Genomic DNA, 22,588 nt, shown 5'->3' on the forward strand with positions numbered 1-22,588 from the left:
AAAAAAATCACTAATAAAATCCAATACCCTTTCATGATGAAAACGCCCAGTAAACTAGGAATAAAAAGAAAACTTCCTCAATCTAAAAGGGCATTTCTGAAAAACCCATAGCTAACACAGCTAAAATCACCTTTAATAAAGAAAGATTGAATGCTTTCACCCTAAAATCAGGAAAAAGAAAAGAATGTCTATTCTCACTACTTCTATTTAACACTGTAGGATCTGGCCAGGGCATTTAGACAAGTTATAAAAAAAGGCATTCAGATTGGCATTCATCTGGGCCTTCAGCAAGTCACAGTAGTAACATCAAAGATCACTGATCACAGATCATCATAACAAACATAATAATAATGAAAAAGGTTGATATATTGCAAGAATTACCAAAATGAGACACAGAGACATGAAGTAAGCAAATGGTGCTGGAAAAATAGTGCTAATAGGTTTGATGCAAGGTTGCCACAAACCTTCAATTTGTAAAAAAATGCAAAATCTGCAAAGCTCAATAAAATAAGGTATGCTTGTATTTGGAAAATTCTAAAGAATCCACCAAAAACCTGTTAGAATAATGAGCTATTTCAGCAATGTGGCAGGACACAGTATCAATATACAAAAATGAGCTGTATCCCTTATCCCATTTTGCAATCCAAAGAAAACAATCCCACTGATAATGGCAGGCAAAAAAAAAGAAGCCCTACAAGTAAAGTTAACAAAAGAAGTGTGAGACTTGTATCCTAACAACTACAAAACACTGTTGCAAGAAACCAAAGAAGCTACAAATAAATGGAAAGGCATCCCATGTTCATGGATCAGGAGACTTAACATTTTTAAGATGACAATAATTCCCAAATTGACCTACAGATTCAGTACAATTCCTATCAAAACCCCAGCTGCCTTTTTTTTGGGCAGAAATTGACAAACTGATCCTAAAATTTATATGGAAATGCAAGAAGAGACCCAGAGTAGCCAAAACAACCTTAAAAAAGAATAAAGTTGGACAATTCACATGTTCCAATTTCAAAATGTACCCAAAAGCTACCTTAATCAAGACTGTGTGGTTCTAGCCCTAAGGACAGACATATAGATCCATGAAACAGAATTGAGAGTCCAGAAGTAAACTCTCAATTGATTGTTGACAAGGGTGCCAAGACAATTCAACAAAGAAAAACAATCTTTTAGCAAATTCTATTGAGAAAAGCAGACATTTATATACAAGAAAATGACATTGGACCCAGACGTCACAACATACACAAAATTGACACAAAATGGATCGCAGACCTAAATTTTAACCCCCAAATTTAAGGACGGTTCCTCATGAGAAAATCAATGTAATTACTAATTTTAAATTAACTAAAGCAGGAAAAAAAATGATTATTTCAATAGATGCAGAAAAAAAAGAAATAGGGCTTCCCTGGTGGCGCAGTGGTTGAGAGTCCGCCTGCCGATGCAGAGGACATGGGTTCGTGCTCAGGTCCGGGAAGATCCCACATGCCGCGGAGCGGCTGGGCCCGTTAGCCATGGCCGCTGAGCCTGCGCATCCGGAGCCTGTGCTCCACAACGGGAGAGGCCACAACAGTGAGAGGCCCGCGTACCGCAAAAAAAAAAAAAAAAAAAAAAAAAAAAAAGAAAAAAAAAGAAATATCCTTAACTTGATAAACCAGTTTTATCAGAAACAGACCACAAACATCAGACCCAATGGTAAAACTTTAGTAGCGTTCTTTTATTAAAGCAATGGTTCTGAACATTTACTGCACACTAAAGTTGACTGGAGAGCTTCAAAACATGCTGATGTTTGGGTCTCTTCCTCCAAAGATTCTGATGTAAATATTCTGGGATTAAACCTGGGCATCAACGTTTCTTTAAAAGCTACCCAGGTGATTATCCAGGTTGACACAATGATATAAGCTATAAGTATTTCTAATGAACATTGTTCTAGAGGTCCTGGCTATGTAATTAAGACAAGCATGAATAATTGTTTTCATTCTTAATAGTGAGAAAAACTTTTCAAATACCTAAAAATGAACCAAATGAAAAATATAAAGATCTTTATTAAAGTGCCTAAGACAATTTAATAAAGGACTCAAAATATAAGATGTTAATTCTCTGCAATAAACATAAAGACAATGCATTCCCAATCAAATCCCAAAAAGATTTTTCATAAAACTTGACTAGCTGATGAAAAATACCAAATGAGCAAGACAGGCCCAAACAACTTCGGAGGGGAAAAAAAGAGAGAGAGAGAGAGATGGGATTAACCCTACCAGATATTAAAACATAAAGTTTACAGCAATTATTCCAGTGTGATAGTGGGGTGGCCAAAAATAAACAGGCCAGATCTGATACATAAAGCAATTTAATATAGGGTAAAAGTGTCCTTTTATATCAATGATGTAAAGAGCAGATTAATAAATGGTGCTTAGAAAACTGCTTATTCATTCACACCGAGAAAAAAAAGTCCTAACTCACCCCATCACAAAAATAAATTACATACAGATGAAGGACCAAAGTAGATAGGAAAAAACCGTAAAACCAAAGTTTTCATAGTATTAAGTAATAAGAGAATACGTTTATGACCCAGGGACAGAAAATTCCTTAAACAAAGCAGAAAACATACCACAAAATATATGACAGAAAAACTAGACTATATCCAAATTAAAAACCCCTATATAAAAGCTTAAATAGACAAGCCATAGACTGGGAAAAGATATCTGCAACACATAAAACAAAGAATTAATATACAAAATATATTAAAAATGCTTGTAAGGGGATTAACAATAAGAAAAACAGGCAAAAAAAAAAGGGGACAATTCCAGAAAAGGAAAAAATCTGAATGGCCTAAAAACAAACAGAAAGATTTTCAACCACACTACTAGGCAAAGAAATACCAAATAAAATGATACCATTTTTATCAAAATATCACCAAAATGGTTTTAAACCCATAATATTAAGTTTTGATATGGGTGACAGAATACTAGTACTTGAATTTTTTGCTGGGGTAAAAGTGAATGAGTCATCTGGAGGGCAAATTGCTAACATCTATTGAAACTAAAAACTAGATATCCTGTGTTCCAGCAATTCTACTCATATTCCAGCAGACTGCAATTCAAAGAACTTTCTGTGATGATGGAAATCTTCTACATTTGCTGTCCAAATGGTAGCCCTATGTGACTACTGAGCACTTGAAATGTAATTAATATAACTGAGGAACTGAATTCTTAATTTTATTAAATTTAATTAACCATAATGTAAACTTAAATAGTCACATGTGACTAATGACTACTGTATAGGATAGCACAGCTTTGGAAAAACACTTGCATGTGTTCACAAGGATATGCTTCATATGGAACTGCGAAAAACAAGAAACGACTTAAATCCATAGAAGACTGGTTAAATAAACCATGGTAACCCACACCATGGAGTTTTGTGTTTCTGTTAACAAGAGAAGGTACACTGATGGATACCAGGTGGAAGGATCTCAAAGACAGATTGTATGATAAATTTCATACCCCCATACACTGTAACTTTTTAGTAACTAGATTTGTACTGTGGTTTTGATATTTGTTTGTTTTATATAAATGATATCATACTAAACAGATGAGCTACAGAGGTCTGCAAGTATCCACACCAAGCTGATAACATGTACAACTCTGAGAAGCCACTAAGAGGGAGGGACATGGAGAAGCGGGAAGGATTGTTCAGGAAGACATTAATATGAGTCTATTAACATATTACTTTCTTTATTAAAAGTCAGTATAGTAAGTTAAACTTTAAAAATTATCAATTTTCAAAAGTGACTATGACAGAAACCAGAAATGAAGAAACAAAGGGTTCTAACCATCATACCAGAGCCATGAGAATGTCCATGACCTCCATGCTTGAAAACAAATATTCCTACTAGGTTTACCAAAAACCCAAGAATTGAAACAAGAAGCAGTCTCTCATGGTGTACATCTGGAGGGGCTAATGCTCTCTAGAAAATACAGAATACAAACAAATTGCATTGATATAATTTCTGACTGATCAACTGGTAAATTTAGTTATTTTCAGAATTAAAATCACTCCAAAATTATCTGCCAAAACAGTTAATAAAAATAAAACCATTGCTCACATACTGTAGAAAAGGTAACAGTTACTATTCTTAAATAAATACATTTAAAAGCATGAACATTTGGACTAAAACCATCCTTCTTCAGAATCTTAAAATACTGTCATTAATTTTCAGTTGATTAATCTTTAAATTTTCTCTTTACTTGTTTTAATATACAAAACATTCAAGATTCATTGGCAAAATCCTCACATTCTATCTTAAGAACTCTTCCAACAGACCTTACTACAGGGACTGTGTGTTTACTTTTCATAAAGTGTCAACACTTCATTCACAGCTTGTAAAGCACTATTATTTGTTTTCAATTTGAAGTAGTTTCACATATAATTTTTTCAATTACTTTATAAGTTCCTCCTGTACACACATAATATTTTATCTAATCCAAGACTGGCCTCAATAAATAATGATAGTGTGAAAAATAGCTCTATTACAAGTATCTTTAGTTAGTAAATATTTTCATTATAGAAACATAATTTACTGACTCTAATTATTATCTACTATACCTCAACTCCTTCTGAGAAAATAAAAAAAGCAGTGAAGATCAAAAACAGGCCGTTGACAAAACCAGCCAGAACTTCCGCTCTAACATACCTAAAGAAGAGCAAACAACTGAATTAAGTTAGTTCTTAAAAATCAAATCACAAATTCATATATTCAGAGGTCCTAAACCATACTATATGGTTATAAGCAGCCAACGAAGTCCCAGTGTTTATAGTATGTTTTATTGTACATATAGCATAAAATTGAGAAAATAAAATTATGAGTTATATTTAACAGCAGAATGCCATAAAATATATAGATTTCTACAAAAGACATTTTTAGAGTAAGTAGGTTTAGACAGACCTTTCACAGAAATATAAATCTCAAGCTGCCAGTGGAGAAGGAAGGACAGGATCAGATAAGTGGGCAAAGAAGGAAGGATACAAAGATAAAAAGTAGAAGAAGAGACCTTGAAAAAGGGGTTTTTATAACTTGTTAATTCCTTCTTTTCTAAGAACTCCTTATGCTTTCTGCTTTGTACCTTTCAGCTTTCAAATCTTTGGCAAGGGGAGCTTTGACTGAAGGAAAACATAATTATTTCTGAATTATCCCAGAGACAACTTGAGATTTATATTTCTATCACTCTTCTGCTAAGATTAATAAATTTAACAAAAACTTTTCAATTACCTATTTTTAGAATCAATTCTAGCTTCACATAATTCTAATTAAACTATTTTTAAAATACCTCTCTTTTTCTCCATGGGCTTCTGAAGCTTTCTGCTTCCTACCTGTGTGAAGCATTGGGGAAAGATTTTATTTTTCCATGAGGTATATTTGGCTTAGTTAAAGTCATTAAAACAACTTTAACTTGGCAGTTTTACATGTTCAGACATTATTTAAAGGGTGCTGACAGCAATTAATGACTCTGGTTCTTGAACAATGTAACAGGAGCATCAAAAAGCTAGACTTCCTAGCTTTCTATGTTAATTTCTAGATAATACAATTTTCACTGCAAAAAATATTTTTAAAGAGAAAAAACTCTTTAAAATATACTCCATATGGTTATGTTGAAGCTTGTCTGTTAAGTACATTCCAACATAGTGTATATTTCTACACTCAGAAATACTGCATATGTCTACCTTCTAATACATATATGTGAATTAAATTAGTATCTTATTTGTCAAAGCAAACACTTTTTTTTCATTAAATTCAAAGAATTCACTGCCTGCTTTCCACAATCCATACTTAGGAATTTATCTAATATATCAACAGTGTTACTGTCCAAGAAATAAAAAACACTTTCTTTTAACCCACCCTTCTAATCCCATAGCTAATGCTTGATGGAAAGCCTTTTGTCCTTGAGTTCCATTAGATTTCAAGATCAAAGGCAGGAGTGTTTTTCAGGCATCTTTTTGTCCCTAATGCTTAGCTTAGTAGGTGCTCCATAAATTCTGATAAATTGTTGGGCTAAAGTGATTTTAATTAGGTTTAATATATTTGCTAAAGTTGACTGCAGGATTAAAATGAAAAACTTGTGAAATCTAGACACACTTGCTTTTCCAAACACACTGTGTTTACCTGAACAGACTGAGTCTTGGAATTAAAACATACGATCCATGAATGTGCTATTGCCTATTTAGTATGATGGTATGTGGATTCTTTAGCCAGGGAGAAAAAGATACAAATATATGTACATATGTATATAAGCATGCACATATGCATCTATCTACCTATCAGATATGTATTACTTTTTTTTTTTTTTTGGCGGTACTCGGGCCTCTCACTGTTGTGGCCACTCCCGTTGCGGAGCACAGGCTCCGGACGCGCAGGATCAGCGGCCATGGCTCACGGGCCCAGCCACTCCGCGGCATGTGGGATCCTCCCGGACCGGGGCACGAACCCGCGTCCCCTGCATCAGCAGGCGGACTCCCAACCACTGCGCCACCAGGGAAGCCCCAGATATGTATTACTTTTATTCTAGCTTTGCTATTTCAAAATTAGGAGTGTGACAATACACAGAGATGACTTTACATAAAAAAAATACTGAAAAGTTTTTGCTGCCTTTCAGATTCTGCCTATGGTTTCTACTATTGCAGTCAGCCTGCTATTCTGATCATACTGAATTAGGGGTTTGGGGATTCATCACTGGCTTAGCCTACTCAGTGTAATTCTGTTATACTGGCACCTACATTTACTGCTGCTACTTACTACTATAGCAATTACTAATAGTTTCAAATGTTACATCAGCTTTTTTCCCCTAATTTTTCCCTTCTCAAAAGAAAAAAAGCAAATAAGGAGAAGACAGGATAAACAAATTTAAAAATGTCAAGAATATTACTCTCGTATATTTTAGTTAAAGTTGAATCAGTAAAACCTGCTATGGTACTGAAGGTATTCAAAGCTATTTATAAAAACTATCTTATACCAGGAGATTATGCATTCTAAATAGAAAACAATAGATACCCTAAGAATTAAGGAATTGAGGAGAATTCTTATAGTTAGTTACTGTCTATCCAAGAAGATTGCTTAATAAGATACTCTAATTAGATATTTTTATGTAAAATATGTATGAATTACTAATTTTCCAACACAAAATTATAACTTCACATACAACCTTTAGTAATTCAAAATATACTTAAGAGTCTTTTGATTATACAATGCCATGGAATAGGTTCTTTTCTGAGCTTTTGAGCTGTTTGGATTTATAAATAAACAGGATCTCTTGCTCTATAAATATAACATAATACTATTTTTTGTCTCACTTTTTATAATGTTACAAGTAATCATACCACTTGGGTTATACCCCAAATCAGCAAGTCCTGTCACAGAATTTCACATATCTCTCTTTTAGCACTTGTCACACAATGTATAGTTATCATAGGATTTTTACAGAACTGTTTCCCCATCAGACCACAAGTTCCTCCAAGGCAGACGTCATATCTTATTCATTTTTATATCATTACAAGTAGCACAGTATTCAAATCATATTGGGCCCTCGATAAACATCTGAAGAGAACAAGAGCACGTGCAAGAAGCAGAGAGTGTGTAATTACTCAAGAACAAAGCTAGCTAGAAAGCAAAGCTAGAAAGAAAGAGGAAGTAGTGGGGGAGCACCAGTAGAAGAGAGAACCAGGGGCACAAGAAACAGTGCATGTAAGAGGGTGGATGTGAACAGAAGAGAGAGAATGAGAGGAACTGCACAGGAAAGAAAGTGCACAGGCAAGGAGAATCAGGGAAAGAAAGAAAGAGAGCCTGGGAAAGGGAGAGAAAAAAAAAAAAAAAAACTACAGCTGAAGAGGTTAAGGGGTGGGGAAGATGGGATGAGAAAGAGTCTTAGCCATACAGTGCTACAGCATAGAGGAAGAGTAGGAGAAAGCAAAGAATAAGAGAAAAGAAGAGGGGGAGAGAGAAAAGAAGAGAGGGAGGGAGAAAGGGAAAATGGAGAGTAGAAGGGAGAGGGAGAGAAAAAGACCATGAGCACAGACCCAAGTAACTAGAAAGAAAGAACAGGAAAGGAAAGAAGGGAGTTGAGAAGTAAAAGGGAGAGAATGAGTATGAGTATGGGGAGACAAATGAGAGATGGAGTGAAAACAGGAAAGACAGCAAAGAAAGGAGGGAGTGCAAGACAGTACTCACAAGGGGAAGCAAGGGGAGGGGAAGAGACAGGGCAATAGTCAATAAGTAAGCAGGTGAGAGGGGGGAGCAGGAACGAGAAAGTGGGTGGGAGACAGAAAGAGAAAGAGGATATTAGTTCTGAGCGTTACTTATTTACACATAAATATAATTACATTGTAAAACAGTCTATGAGCTCAAAAAAAGAGAAAACACTCAGGCAGAGTAAATCAAATAATGGAAACTCCATTGCTGCCCCCAATCAGAGATGGCAGAAAGCAAACTCTGCCTCTAACGTTACTAGGCTCAGAAGTGAGACCAGCCCCTTCAGCATAAAAACACTTTCCAAATATTTAGTTAATTGTACATATTCAGCAAAAGTAGGGGAAGTACTTTACATAAAAGCAGAGCTGAAGACAATAAGTAAACAAAATATCAACCAAAAAAGAAAACTAAAGAAACATGACCATTTTCATATACTGAAACTTTCTCTTTTTCCTCCTTCTTCAAAAAAAAACAAAACCAAAAAAATAGATTAAGAGTTGAGAAATTTCCCTATCTAGTAACAATCTCACCTGAAAATTTCTGGTAAAATCAAGATGCAAGAGAACTCAGATGCAAAAAAAAAAAAAGTACACATTGCAGATTCCAATTATATATTGTCCAAAAACAGGCAAAAGTCACCTATGGAGTTAGGAAAGCGGGAAGGTGAGTGTTAAAGAACTAGAAGGAGGCATGAGGGGTTTTCAAGGGTTCAAGTTAGACAAATGTATTCAATTGTGAAAATTCATTGAGCTTGAATTTTATATATTATTTTCTGTATTTCTTATACTTCAATAAAAATGTTTTTAAAAAGTCTTACCCATAAGAGAAAGCATCATTATCTCTCCATTTTGAAATAACGGACGCTGCCAATCCAGCCAAAATGGCAGTGCTATCGAAAAACATGTGAAAAGAGTCGGAAATCAAACCTAAGCTGGAAAAGAACAAACACATTGGCATATTATAATAATAACCAAATAGTAGTCATCCTTTTCTAAAAATCTAAGATCCAGCCTCTGCTCATCAGGAACTAATCTTCTAAAAAGACAACATTAAAATATGATATATTGAAAAACATTAAAGATAATTTTTAAGCATCTAAGAAGAAACCCTCATACCCCTTGCCAAAGGAAAAGCCCAGCTGCTACTGAAAGAAGGATAGGCATCTGTCCGCCCTCTGATGACTAGCTAAGGTCAGCTGTTGGAAGAGGTGCAGGACCCTTGCACCTTTTCTTGATACACGGCTGCGGGGAGGGGTGGGGAAATGGGCAGGAACATTAATAACACCCACTCTGACACTCAGGGGGAAAAGGCCTACCTAATGTTGAGGCTGCAACAGGAGAATGAAATATTCATCCCCCCACTTCCCCACCCAAAGCCTTGCCTAAAGTAAAAGACAACAGCAATCTACCTCTGAGAGTCAAGCAAGAGCACGGAGAGACTCCCTTGTGGCACAGGTATGCAGGGCTTGCTGAAAACTGAGAGTGAAACAAGAACACTGAGAAAACCCTCCAGTACTCAAAATCCTACACTAAGCACAAAGTGGTAGAAGCCTCTGGAAAAATGTGACATCTGTGGCTTGTTGACATTAACTAGCAATATACCACAACACAAAAGCCCAGCTCAACTATTGATCAGATAAGTTCAAAACCCCCATGCTGACAAAACAAAACAAAACAAAAAGGGCGTGCACGTTTCTGTGCATAAATACTACTAACCTCAGTCTCTATTACTCTTTTAAACATAATATGCAGCACTCAATAAATATTTATAAGGCATATAACAAGATCAAGGAAACAAAATAATAAGACCCATTGTTAAGAGCTGAAACAGTCAACAGAATCAGAAGCAGAAAAGTCCCAGAGATTAGATTGTAATAGGGACTTTAAAACAAATATGATTAATATGTTAAAGGATGTGGTACAAAGCTGGAGAAAATTTATGAACGAACAGGGACTTTCCACAGAGACAGAAACTATAAAATAATCAAATGGAAGTGATAAAAACTTTTAAAATATCATAGTATTAAAGATTAAAAATAACATACATGAGCTTCTGAGCAGACAGGACACAGAGAGAAAGCATCAGGTCAAAACAAATTATCCAAAGTAAAACACAAAGAAGAAAAGGAATGAAAAAAAAATAAAATAAAAAAGAACATTCAAAACCTATCAAAGCATCAAACAGACTAAAATACATGTATTTGGATTCTCAGTAATAGAGAAGAAAGAATAGGGTAGAAAGAGCATTTAAAGAGAAAATGCTTGAAGAGTTTCCCAAAATTAATGAAAAACAAAAAACAAATCACATATCCAAGAAGCTTAATGAAGTACTAGCAAGGGAAAAACCCTACATACCTCACAAATTGCTGAACACCGAACAGAAAGAGAAAATCTTGAAAACAACCAAAAAAAAAAAAGAAAGAAAAATTGGATACAGAAAAACAAAGATAAGATTAATAGCATATTTTGCATCAGAAACTACTCAAGGCAGAAGGCAATGAAGCAATGTCTTTAAAGTATTGAAAGAAAAAAAAAGCGTCAACCTAAAAGTCTATATCTAGCAAAATATCTTTCAAAAATGAAGATAAAATAGATTTTTAATACAACCAAAACTGAGAGAATTCACTGCCAGCAGATCTGAACTACAAGAATAGAAAGTTCTTTAAGTCCAATATGATACCAGATGGAAACTTAGCCTTGTATGATGATCACTGAAAATGATAAATAGGTGTAAAAATATTAAAAATAACTTTATTTTAGTATCTTTAGAAGATAATTGAGAATAGAAAAAAAGAGGAAAAAACAATAACCCAAAAATTGGTTCTTTGGAAATATCAGTAAAATTCACAACCTTTAAATAAACTGACCAAGAAAAAAGAGAAAGGGCTCAAAGCACTAAAATCAGCAATGAAAGTGAGATACTACTACTGACTTTATAGAAATAAGAAGGACTATAAGAAAATACTATGAACAACTAAATATAAACCAATAAATTAGATAACTTAGATGTAATAAACAAATTCCTAGAAACAATCTAGCAAAACTGGGTCAAAAAAAAATCTAAATAGATTTATAACAAGGAAACAGATTAAATTAATAATTTTAAAACTTTCAACAAAGAAAAGCCCAGGCCCAGATGGCTTCACTGGTAAATCCTACCAAACATTTAAAGAACAATAAATATCAATCCCTGGGCTTCCCTGGTGGCTCAGTGGTTGAGAGTCCGCCTGCTGATGCAGGGGACGCGGGTTCGTGCCCCGGTCCGGGAGGATCCCACGTGTTGCAGAGCAGCTGGGCCCGTGAGCCATGGCCGCTGAGCCTGCGCGTCCGGAGCCTGTGCTCCGCAACGGGAGAGGCCACAGCAGTGAGAGGCCTGCGTACCACCAAAAAAAAAAAAAAAAATTCAATCCCTTACAAACTCTTCCAAAAAACAAAAGATGAAGGAATACTTCCCAACTCATTGTATAAGCATTACCCTGATACCAAAATCAGACAAAAGACACCACAAGAAAAGAAACTACAGACAAGTATTTTTTGCAAATACACACACAAGAATCTTCAACAAAATACTAGCAAATTAAATTCAGCAATATATAAAAGAGTATACACTACAACCAAGTGGGATTTATCCCAACAATGCAAGGTTGGTTAACTACATGAAAATCAATCAATATACTACATCATATCAATGGAATGAAGGACAAAACCCACATAATCATCTTAATAGATGCAGAAAAGCATTTCACAAAATCCAACACTTTTATGATAAAAACACTCAACAAACTTGCTATAAAGGGAACTTCCTGGACTGATAAATGGCATCTACGAAAACCCCACAGCTAACATCAGCATCACTAGTGGCCAAAGACTGAATGCTTTCCCCTAAGATCAGGTACAAGATAAAAACGTCCCCTTACCACTTCTATTTAACATTGTACTAGAGGGTGTAACAAGGGCAATTAGGCAGGAACTGAAATAAAAGGCACCCAGACTGGAAGGGAAGGAGTAAAACTATCTCTATTTGCAAATGGCATGATCTTGTATATACAAAATCTTAAAGACTCTACTAAAAAACTATTAGAACTAATAAATGAGTCTGGCAAGGTTGCAGGATACAAGATCAACATACAAAAATGAATTATATTCCTATATAATGTGATGCACAAAAATGAAATTTAAAAAATTTCCATTTACAATAGCATCAAAAAGAATAAAATAATTAGGAATAAATTTAACAAAAAAGTATAAAAGCTATACTCTGGAAACTATAAAATATTGTTGGAAAAAAATTAAAGAAGACCTAAATAAATGGAAAGACGTCCATGTTTATGGATCAGAAGACAATACTGTTAAGATGGCAATACTTCCTCAATTGATCTACAGATTCAACTCACTCTCCATCAAAATCCCAGCTGACCCCTTTGGAGAAATTGACAAGCTGATCTTAAAACTCATACGGAAAAGCAAGAGATACAGAATAGCCAAAACAATATTGAAAAAGAAAAGCAAAGTTGGAGGACTCACACTTCCTAATTTCAAAACTTATTATAAAGCTACAGAAATCAAAACAATGTGGTACTGGAATAAGAATAAACGTATAGATCAGTAGAATGGAATTTAGAGTTCAGAAATAAACCCTCACACATTTATGGTCAACTGTTTGTTGACAAGGATGCCAAAATAGTTCAGTGGTGGAAAGAATAGTGTTTGCAACACTGACACAACTGGATATCCACATGCAGGAAATGATTTTTGACCCTTACTTCATATTATACACAAGGGTTAACCTAAAATGGATCAAAGACCTAAACATAAAAGCTAACGTATTCACAACCTTGGATTGGGCAATGGTTTCTTATATATGATATCAAAAGCACAAGCAACAAAAGAAAAAAAGTAACAGACTGGACATCACTGAAATTTTAAAACTTCCATGCTTCAAAGGACATATAAACAAAGTGAAATGACAGTACACAAGTGGGAGGAAATATCTGCCAATCATATATCTGACAAGGGGCTTGTATCCAGAATATATGAAGAATTCTTAAAAATCTTCAAAAAGAGAAATTATCCAATTTTTTAAATGAACAAAGGATCTGAATAGACATTTCTCCAAAGAAGACATACAAATGCCCAATCAGCACTAGAAAAGTTACTCAGCATCATTAACTACAATGCAGGGAAATGCAAATCAAAACAATGAGAAACAACTTCACATGCACTATGATGACTACAATAAAAAAGCCCAATAATCCCAAGTGTTGGTGGAGAAACTGGAACCCTCACACACTGCTGGAATAGTATTTGGTAATAAAAATAAATGAAATACTGATACATGTAGAACATGGATAACCCTTGAAACCATTATGCTAACTGAAATAAACTGTCACAAAAGATCATATGCAAATGATTCCATTTATATGAAATGTTCAGAATAGGCAAATATATAGAGATAGAAAATAGATTAGTGATTACCTAGAATTGGGGCAGATCAGGAGATGAGAGAATTGGAGGGTGATGGCTAGGGGTGCAAGGTTTCCTTTTGCAGTAATAAAAGTGTTTCAATATGGACTGTTGTGATGGTTTTACAACTCTGTGAATACTATACTAAAAGCCATTCAATAGTAGACTGTAAATGGAAGAATTTTAAGGTATATGAATTATATCTCAATAAAGCTGTTTTAAAAAACCATATCTGACAGTCTAAGGCAGGGTGAGCAATCTATGGCCCACAAGCCAAATCTGGACTACCATTCATTTTTGTAAATAAAGTTTTACTGAAACACAGTTATGCTCATCTGCTTACACACTGTCTATGGCTGCTTCTGTGCTGTAACAGTAGAATAGAGAAACTGTAACAGAGATCTTATGACCCTTAAAGCCTAAAATATTTATTATCTGCTGTCAAGAGAAAAGGTTTGCTAACCTCCGGTATAAAGCCAAAATAGGAACACTGTATTGTAGGGTTTACATAAACGTGAAGTGTATGACAATAATAGCACGCAGGGACTTCGCGGGTGGCACAGTGGTTGGGAGTCCACCTGCCAATGCAGGGGACATGGGTTTGATCCCTGGTCCAGGAGGATCCCACATGCCGCAGAGCAACTAAGCCCGTGCGCCACAACTACTGAAGCCCACACACCTAGAGCCCGTGTTCCACAACAGGAGAAGCCACTGCAATAAGAAGCCCACGCACAGCAACGAAGACCCAACACAGCCAAAAAAAAAAAAATTAATAATAATAATAGCATACAGGATAGAAGGAAATGGAAGTGTATTATTATAAAGTTCTTACAAGATACATGAAGCAACATATTATTTGTGATGTTAAAGATTTGTATTATACATGCTTTAAAAAAAAGCTACTGGGGGGGGGCAGGAAATCCTATTGGGCAGAGGATCCTGTACCAACACAAAGCAGATGTTTTGCTCTGACCAAAGGAGCAGGAAACTCACTCTCACCCAAGACCATCTACATAAATGTGACAGACTTTAGCTGTCACCAAAGGAAGGAAAAAATGTTAGAAACAAACAAACAAACAAAAGAAAAACAAACCAAAAAACATACCCTTGAGGCCCAGACTCACAGGGCCTGCCTAAGACTGAGGCTTGGTCAAGTTAATGAATGCTCCTCTGCCCTCACCACAAACCTCACACTGAGTAACAATCAACAGCAGTCTATAGCTTGGCAGGGGGAGGGTGCATTGAGCATAAAGAGAGAACTTCTGTGACACATGCATATGAAGAATACTGGAAACAAAAGGCCTAATCGCCTGTCGGAAGATGCATGCCTATTCCTAGTCATAAATACTGCTATCTCAATGTCTACTGATCTCTACTCACAATGTCAAGGCTTTGATCAAAAATTTCAAGAAACACAAAAAACAGCAAGCAAAATAACTCGTTGTGAAGAGATAAAGCAGTCAACAGAATCAGACCAAGATGCTGGCCCAGATACTGGAACTATCAGAACTATAATTAGTACATTAAAGGATCTATGGAAAAGGTGGGGGAAAATGCATGAATCAATGCGAAATTTCAGCAGAGAAATGGGAAGTACAAAAATTTAAATGGAAATGCTAGAAACAAGAAACAAGGCATCAGAGATGAAGAATTCTTCCACTTGGCTTATCAGCAGACTGGACAGAGCTGAGGAAAGAAATCAGGAAACTTTAGGCTAGGTCAACTTCTGAAAGCAAGCATATCGGCAGCTCAATCTTTAAAAAGCAAGAAGCATCAGAATGGTTAAGAGCACTACTTCGGAAGTCAGAGTATCTGGGTTCAAACCCCAGCTCTACCATTTACTAATTCTGTGACTGTGAAGTTGTTTAACTACTTTGGACCTCAATTTTTTAGCCATCATTTAAACAGGTAACAGTAAAAAATGTCATAAATGTTATAACTGAATTAATATACATGAAACACATCACAGTGCTTGTCACATTAAAGCCACATTGATATTCCCATTATTACTATTATTAATATGAATACCTTATAATATCTAGTGTTCCCAGTATGATCTATAGCTCTCAATATTTGGTTATATGCTACAGCTTTCTTCAATTGTAAGTGCTACAAACTAAAAGTCAAAAACATTCTTCATAGAAGTTGAAAAAGCAGTTTTTACATTTCCTTATAATTTAGGATAATTATAAAATTAGAAACAAGTAAAGCACATTACTCACCCACACAGAAAGGAATAAAAATTTATAAATTTCTCAAAAATCATTATAAAGTATTTTGAAAATGTCTTAAGTTTTATCATGAACCTTGTATATTTTATTCAACTATATATAGATGCATGATAGTTTAAGTATCGTCTATACTTATCTGATACCCAACTCAAAGCAGAATAAGAAATAGTGAATAAATGAAAAGGCTGAGTGAGAAAATCAAAACCTGAGAACAAGGTAAGGTTCTTGCTATCCAAGCAATCCTCTCAGATTTAGTTATTTTAAGATTTTCCTTGGATAGTTAGATCACCGTAAAACTACACACTTGGCCCTTAATAGCTTTGTAACACTGAAAATAATAATTTAATTATATTTTGAGGTATGAAAGACCCATTTGAAGAATATCTCTGTAAGGTGTTATAAAACCAATAAAAACATTATGATTTTTTCTATGCTCTGATAAAGGACTGATATGGTAAGCTATTTTTAAAATTTGGTTTCAGAAAACTCTGTCTCTATTCTGATAAAATATTGTGGTGTTGCAGTAAATCCTGACAATGAGAATCTTTACCCACCCTGCCTTGATTTCATGAGATTTTATAACCGAATTTAAAAGTCAATTTCAGCAACGACATTAGGCTACATATTTAATAGGTTTATTTTTTTCTCTGTATATGTGGTTTTTAAAGTTTTTATTTCTTAATTGGAGGGTTTTATTATATATATGACTTTTATTCTAAATAACTGTAAATTAGTTGTAGAAGAAGGCAAGTATTCATGCTAAATAAATATAAATTTTAAAATTTACTGATTTATTGATCTACATATATTAGTGCAAGAAAAGGGTAAACCTCTACTGTATACTAGAGCAATCAAGTTCCCTTTTAAAGAGGCTTAGATATAGCATGGCAATTTTAATACTCATCAAAATGAGATTTTGATCTTATTTAAACTTTAAGTAAATTTAATTGTCATTAAAGTGTTATTTTATTTTTAGCATAACATAAAACATGATTCTACCTGAAATAATACTTCCTCTTCTGAGGTGGTAGAACATCATGTTCTCTTAAAGCATTGTGATATGAGATCTTTTCACCTAAACCTGGTATCATGATTGGAAAATTACTTAGTTACAACTATGTAGGCAAACTCATGTGAAAAAAGTCTACTTCTAGTTCTCTGCTCACCTATTATATGTCAAAATAGTGTTCATGAGGAATGTCAATTTTGCTGCTCATCTTCAATATCAGTAAATGTTTCTGATTATGAATTATCACTTAAACTACATGGCATAAAATTCCTTAGAAAATAAAGGTAGCATAGAGAATATTTAAGGTTATATGATTTACACATCAAATGTGACTTGATTAAAAAAATTAGTTGCTAAAAGCAGCCTCCTTGTTTTAGGCTCCTATCTTTAAACACTAAATACTAAAATGTATTTTTAAACTTTTTTTTTTTAAATGACCACTTTCTAAGGACATTTTTATAAAGAAAACTTCTTAGGATATAAAAAAGAAACCTGATCACTGAAGCAAAATATAATAAATGTGAACAGAACATTTGGCAAAAGAAACTTATGAAATGGATTTTATTTAAGGTCTATTGAAGGAAAAAACAAAGAAAGGGAGAAAGAACCTATAAATTAAGAGGTATGAGACATATCAACCAAATACCATTGATCTTGTTTAAATTCTGATTTGTAAAACCAACTTTAAAAAGAATTTATTTAATAAGGGACAGGTGAACACTCACTAGACATTTGATATTAATAAATTATTAATTTTTATAGGTCACAATGACATCAGATTATGTTAAAAGGGGGGGCTCTTATGTTTTAGACTCAACTGAAGTAGTTATGGAAGAAATTATACTATATCTGGTATCTGCATTAAAACAATTCAATGGTGACAAGTGTAACAGATGAAACAAAATAGGCCACATGTTAATAAACATTAAAGCTGGGTGATGGATACATGAAGTCCACTAAACTCTCTACTTTTATATACATTTTCCACAATAAAAAATTTTTTAAAGGTCTACTGGTAACTAGGCTAACAGCATATTTACAGTGGTTGTTAGACATTAATTCAAAATCAAAGAAAGGGAATCATCAACTTGGGTTCTATGAGATAGAAAGGGGGAAAGAAACTATCAACTATCGATTAATTAGCAAGAATTAGAAAATCCTTAGAATCCTGATACTTGTATAAGTTGTTAAACTAATGAGAGTTACAGTGAAAAATCCACAACTCCACTACATTCCATATAACCCTTTACTGTAAAGAAAAATTCTCAGCACAATGGAATCGAAATCTACATTTTTAAAGTAGAAAAAAAAACTATAGAAAAGCAAAAGTTATCACCATAACCTGGTAAGTAATGTCTTTTGGGAAGAGAAGGGAAAAGTTGATAAAAGTCTAAGACATTGAAAATTTTTAATGCTATAGAAAAATACGTAACTAATGGAAGCCTTTTTCTTAACCAAGGAAGTACTTTACAAACATATGCTATGACATACTTTATAAGAAGTAGGACCAAATGAGTGACTGGTATGGCCTAAAACATTTCTTTAACACATAATTACTTTGCTAATACAAAGACATTTGCCTTTAGAGTTAAATGAGTTTCCTCTATGTCTAAGGGGGAAAATGGTTGTAACAGCTTTGGTAGAAAGTATCACTGAAATTAAGAATTTGAAGACAGTGAAGTAAACATAAAATAGAAGAGCATAAAAACAAAGAAAGCAAACTATATTAAGATACTACGGAAAGAATCACCGTATAGTAGAAAATACTTGGATAACAGGTACTTCTAGGCTCTTCTGCTACTCTGGAAAGTAAAAAACTCCCTGGGCCTCCTATACTTTTCCACCTGTAGAAGAGGTCCGACCGGCTTATTTCTCTTTCTACTCCCACTTCATAAGCCTACATATTCCCTTTCTTCATTAGTGAAAAATCCTTGACTTTCAGCAGAATACCTGGTTGACTGGAGCAAATATGGCATTTGCAACTGGACATGACCATGTGACAAAGGATGAGCCACTGAAATATCAGTGAAAACTGTTGTGGGTTAGCGTCCAGATAAATCTCCTTAAAGACACTTTACATACTTTTTCATTCTGGACATTCTGCTGCTAGGGATGGCTAGAACTCTAATAGCCACTTTGGAAATAAAGTTTTATCTTGTTTAGGCAATCACTAATTTGGGGTTTTTCTAAAACTTGAGAAAGAACCTAATCCTAGATGGTACAAAACACATTGTTTACATATACCATTCTACCATGAGATTAGTTACTCAACGATGAATAAGTAAATGAAAATAAATGCTAGAAGGAAAAGAACCCTAGAAGGAAAGATCACATATGGTATTCCTACCATTTTCCTACTAAGAATAGGAAGGGTTTAATGTCCCCCTCACCCTACCCCAAATGGGGTAGTTAGCATGGTTAGTTTAGGGAGGTTAATTCCATATATTCATTATTCCTTCATTATTTCATTCTGTAAACATGTATTAAGCATACTATGCACCAAGTACTAAGGTGCCTGAATAAGACAGAAGAGATCCCATTTTAATAAAGTTTACATTCTAGTAGAAAGGTAAAAGGCACTGGATATTTAATGAGGGAAAATATACAAAGAGCTTAGCTATTCTCCACTGATGACACATTTTCACCAACAAAAATATAAACCAAGTATAATTAAGCTCTTATTTAAAATGAAGGTGTTGAATAAGAACCAAAACTATTTAACATTTGTTGCAACTAGATCAAATGTTTCTAAGAACCTTTATTCATGAAGAGAAAGAATGTTTTATCTATCTTTTAATTCCATAATGGAAAAAAACTCTTGACATTTCATAACATCTTGAAACTTAACTTTTAAATAATGCAAAAGAACACAGAAATGACTATGACAAAAACAAAAAACAAGTTTTGGTAACAAATTTACTCAAGGAACTTAAAATCTAATTGAACCTTTAGGAACAGAGATAATCTAGTCATATAAAGAAATCGTTGATCAGTCAACAAAGGGGCCCAAAATTTGTTGTGTCTAAATAAGACAAAAAGCCAGATTATGAAAAGGCCCAAGCAATTTCCAAGTCTGCCAAGGCTTCAACGGGAACACATTTGTACTCCCAATTAGTTGATAAAAATTAATATTGGGGGAAAAGTGACTGTGGATGTGGAGGTTAACATAAAAATGTATACCTGCTAATTAATCTAGGCATGACAGACAGTGGTTCAGAGCTAGACTGCAAATCTGTAAGATATAACACAAAGGGAGTAAACTGGAGGAGAAAAGGCCTAAAATTAAAAGAACAAGCTACCTGAGGGCAGAACAAGTCATGTATCACTGATGTTTTCCTTATGTACTGATGAATATTGACTAATGGCTTAGAAAACAATGGTTTTAGTAATTTCCTAAAGGGATCTCTACAGATCAAAAAGAATTACTTTCCATGAAGAGATGGTTTAGGGACTTCAAATATGAATCCCTTGAACAAGACATTTCACATAGTAATTTATGCAATGGAAAGCCATAGTGAAATATAATGTATTGTAATATAAAGTAATTGTAGCAAAACTGTATGTAGGCAAACCAAGATACAGCCAGCACATATACCACAATATGGCATAATTTAGGAAGAAGAAAATATAAAATATAATATAAATATCACATATTTATAATAAAGTATGATTATTTCAATACAAGTTAAGACAATAGAGTGCTTTTAACATATATATTAACATGTATATTAACATGTAATATATTGAAGGGTGTTAATATTACAGGACACATATATCGGATTCCCAGAGGATTAAAAATGGTTATAACATATATTGACATTTTATTATGTTTCAGTATGCCTTTTACACTTAGGTGGTGACTAAACCAATAACCGTCATAATCTGCTGAGTATTTTTGATAAAACTGAATTCACATTTGAATTTAAAAGTCCACGTTTTCATATGAAAGTATACATGTCACAAAAACTGGTGGTATCACCTAATGTCACTGTTCAATCTCAATAGAGATAAAAATCAAGAACAGCAATTCTCTCTGAAAATGGACCTTAAAGGACAGAGACTAAGTCTATTTAATTAATAGGAAATAAAGCATAGATGGTATAGGTTCTTATTTTGGGGTCCAAGACCTATTTCAAGAAACCCAAAGAAAAAACTTAAGTTTTATATAAAATTTTGAAGTGTTGGCTGTTATGAGATTCTCAAATGAGTATGATATTTAAAGAGGAATCAGTACACCTACAAGTGAGATGATCTTATCGTTGCTGAACAATTTTATAAGACCTTAAGTTATTCAACAGCAAACACCTGGATAACAGTACTGCATCTTCACAGTTACACTGGATAGACCTCTTTCCATTGCAGTTAAAAACAAAAACAAAAACAACCAAAGGTGACACCAAAAACCATCAACTCAAGAGATGTAAGGCTTTTAGAAAACTATATGGGATCTTCTACCGCAGTCAAGACCAAAGGAAAATCATGATACAGTTTCAGCATAAAATTAAAAGAGAATGAAAACATGTTTCTTTCGATATCCCCTTTATAAATCTCTTCCTGGTTTCAAGACCTAATAACAAATTAAGTAGAACATCTCAGATATTCCCTCTCGGAAGTTTATGGGTGAATCCCAAATGCCACTCCCCCACAGAGTGGCAGGAAACGCGTTTCTCCCAATTCCAAGAAAGTGGACAAAGCTAAGGTGAGTAAGGACAAAAGACTCTCTCCATCTGTCAAAATGAGGAGGGAACTTGTCACTCCGGTTTGACGGAGTGGGGGGAAGTGGGAAAAGGAAGAGGGGACCTAAATCTTAACTGCTGCACGTGATGGCCTCGGCTCTTAAGAAATGTAACCGTGCCAGATTGGTGTGGATATGAGAAAGCAACTCAGCAGCAGAGGTGGTGGCAAAGGCAAGAGCTGAACCTCCTGGTGAGGAGCTACGTGGCATTAAGCAAACAGTGCTTCGTCTCCCCCACCCGCTGCTTCCGCCCCAACCCTTTTCCCCTTTGGTTACCAGTTGCTCCAGATGCCGTACAGTAGTTCAACAAAAGCGAAAGAGAGGTTCAGGCACAGGAAGAAAAACAGGTTCCGAGACGTCTTGTCCGACAGGATAGACCTAAGCATGACACAAGTAAGGAATAGCCGGGAAAGTCAGGAGTGCCGGACCAGGAGGTTGGGTTCCCCTTTCAGGACCCTCCCAGTCCACCCGTTCCCGTCCTCACACGAACGAGGGTGTCCCTGACGCTCCCTCCCTGGACCTCGGGCCATTCTTAAGTCTGGGCCTTTTCCCCTTCTGCCGGACACCCCCTTCCCGCAAATACGGCACCCCGCACCTAAACCAGCCTGAGATCTTGCCGAACAGATTGAACTTAGGTGGTTTGTATTCATCGTCCTTGATGGACAGGGGCAACATCTTCTCTGCCCGGCGAAGGGCCGGGTCTACTCCCCTCTAGTAGTGGCTCCGTGTGTGACGGTAGTGACAGTGGTGACGCCTCAGATGGGAATCTGGGAATCCCGCTTGCCCCGGGCCGCGCGCGGCTTCGAGACAGACAGACTCAGACACACACCGGAGAACGCGCCGACTTCCGGCCCCAGCCGCGCAACGCGTCCTGGGACGGGAAAGGGGGAAGGCGGGGCCGAGGGAGGGACG

The 22,588-nt window shown here is 35.2% G+C and overlaps 1 protein-coding gene across 1 annotated transcript in view; it reads right to left on the reverse strand.

Annotated features, from left to right (window-relative positions):
• The window catches only part of SLC30A7 (solute carrier family 30 member 7), a 76,503-nt gene extending 53,999 nt beyond the window's left edge, over positions 1-22,504 (reverse strand). The window contains exons 1-5 of the mRNA XM_082678947.1: positions 22,272-22,504; positions 21,953-22,054; positions 9,057-9,170; positions 4,606-4,693; positions 3,841-3,967 (exon numbers count right to left, since the gene is read on the reverse strand). Of these exons, the coding sequence (XP_082535073.1) occupies positions 3,841-3,967; positions 4,606-4,693; positions 9,057-9,170; positions 21,953-22,054; positions 22,272-22,351 (511 nt within the window). The 5' untranslated portion in view covers positions 22,352-22,504. The remainder of the gene's footprint in view (positions 1-3,840; positions 3,968-4,605; positions 4,694-9,056; positions 9,171-21,952; positions 22,055-22,271) is intronic.
• Between the last annotated feature and the right edge of the window lie 84 nt (positions 22,505-22,588).

This window comes from Grampus griseus (assembly GCF_964374135.1).
Source record: "Grampus griseus genome assembly, chromosome: 1".
NCBI classification, from domain to species: Eukaryota; Metazoa; Chordata; class Mammalia; order Artiodactyla; family Delphinidae; genus Grampus; species Grampus griseus.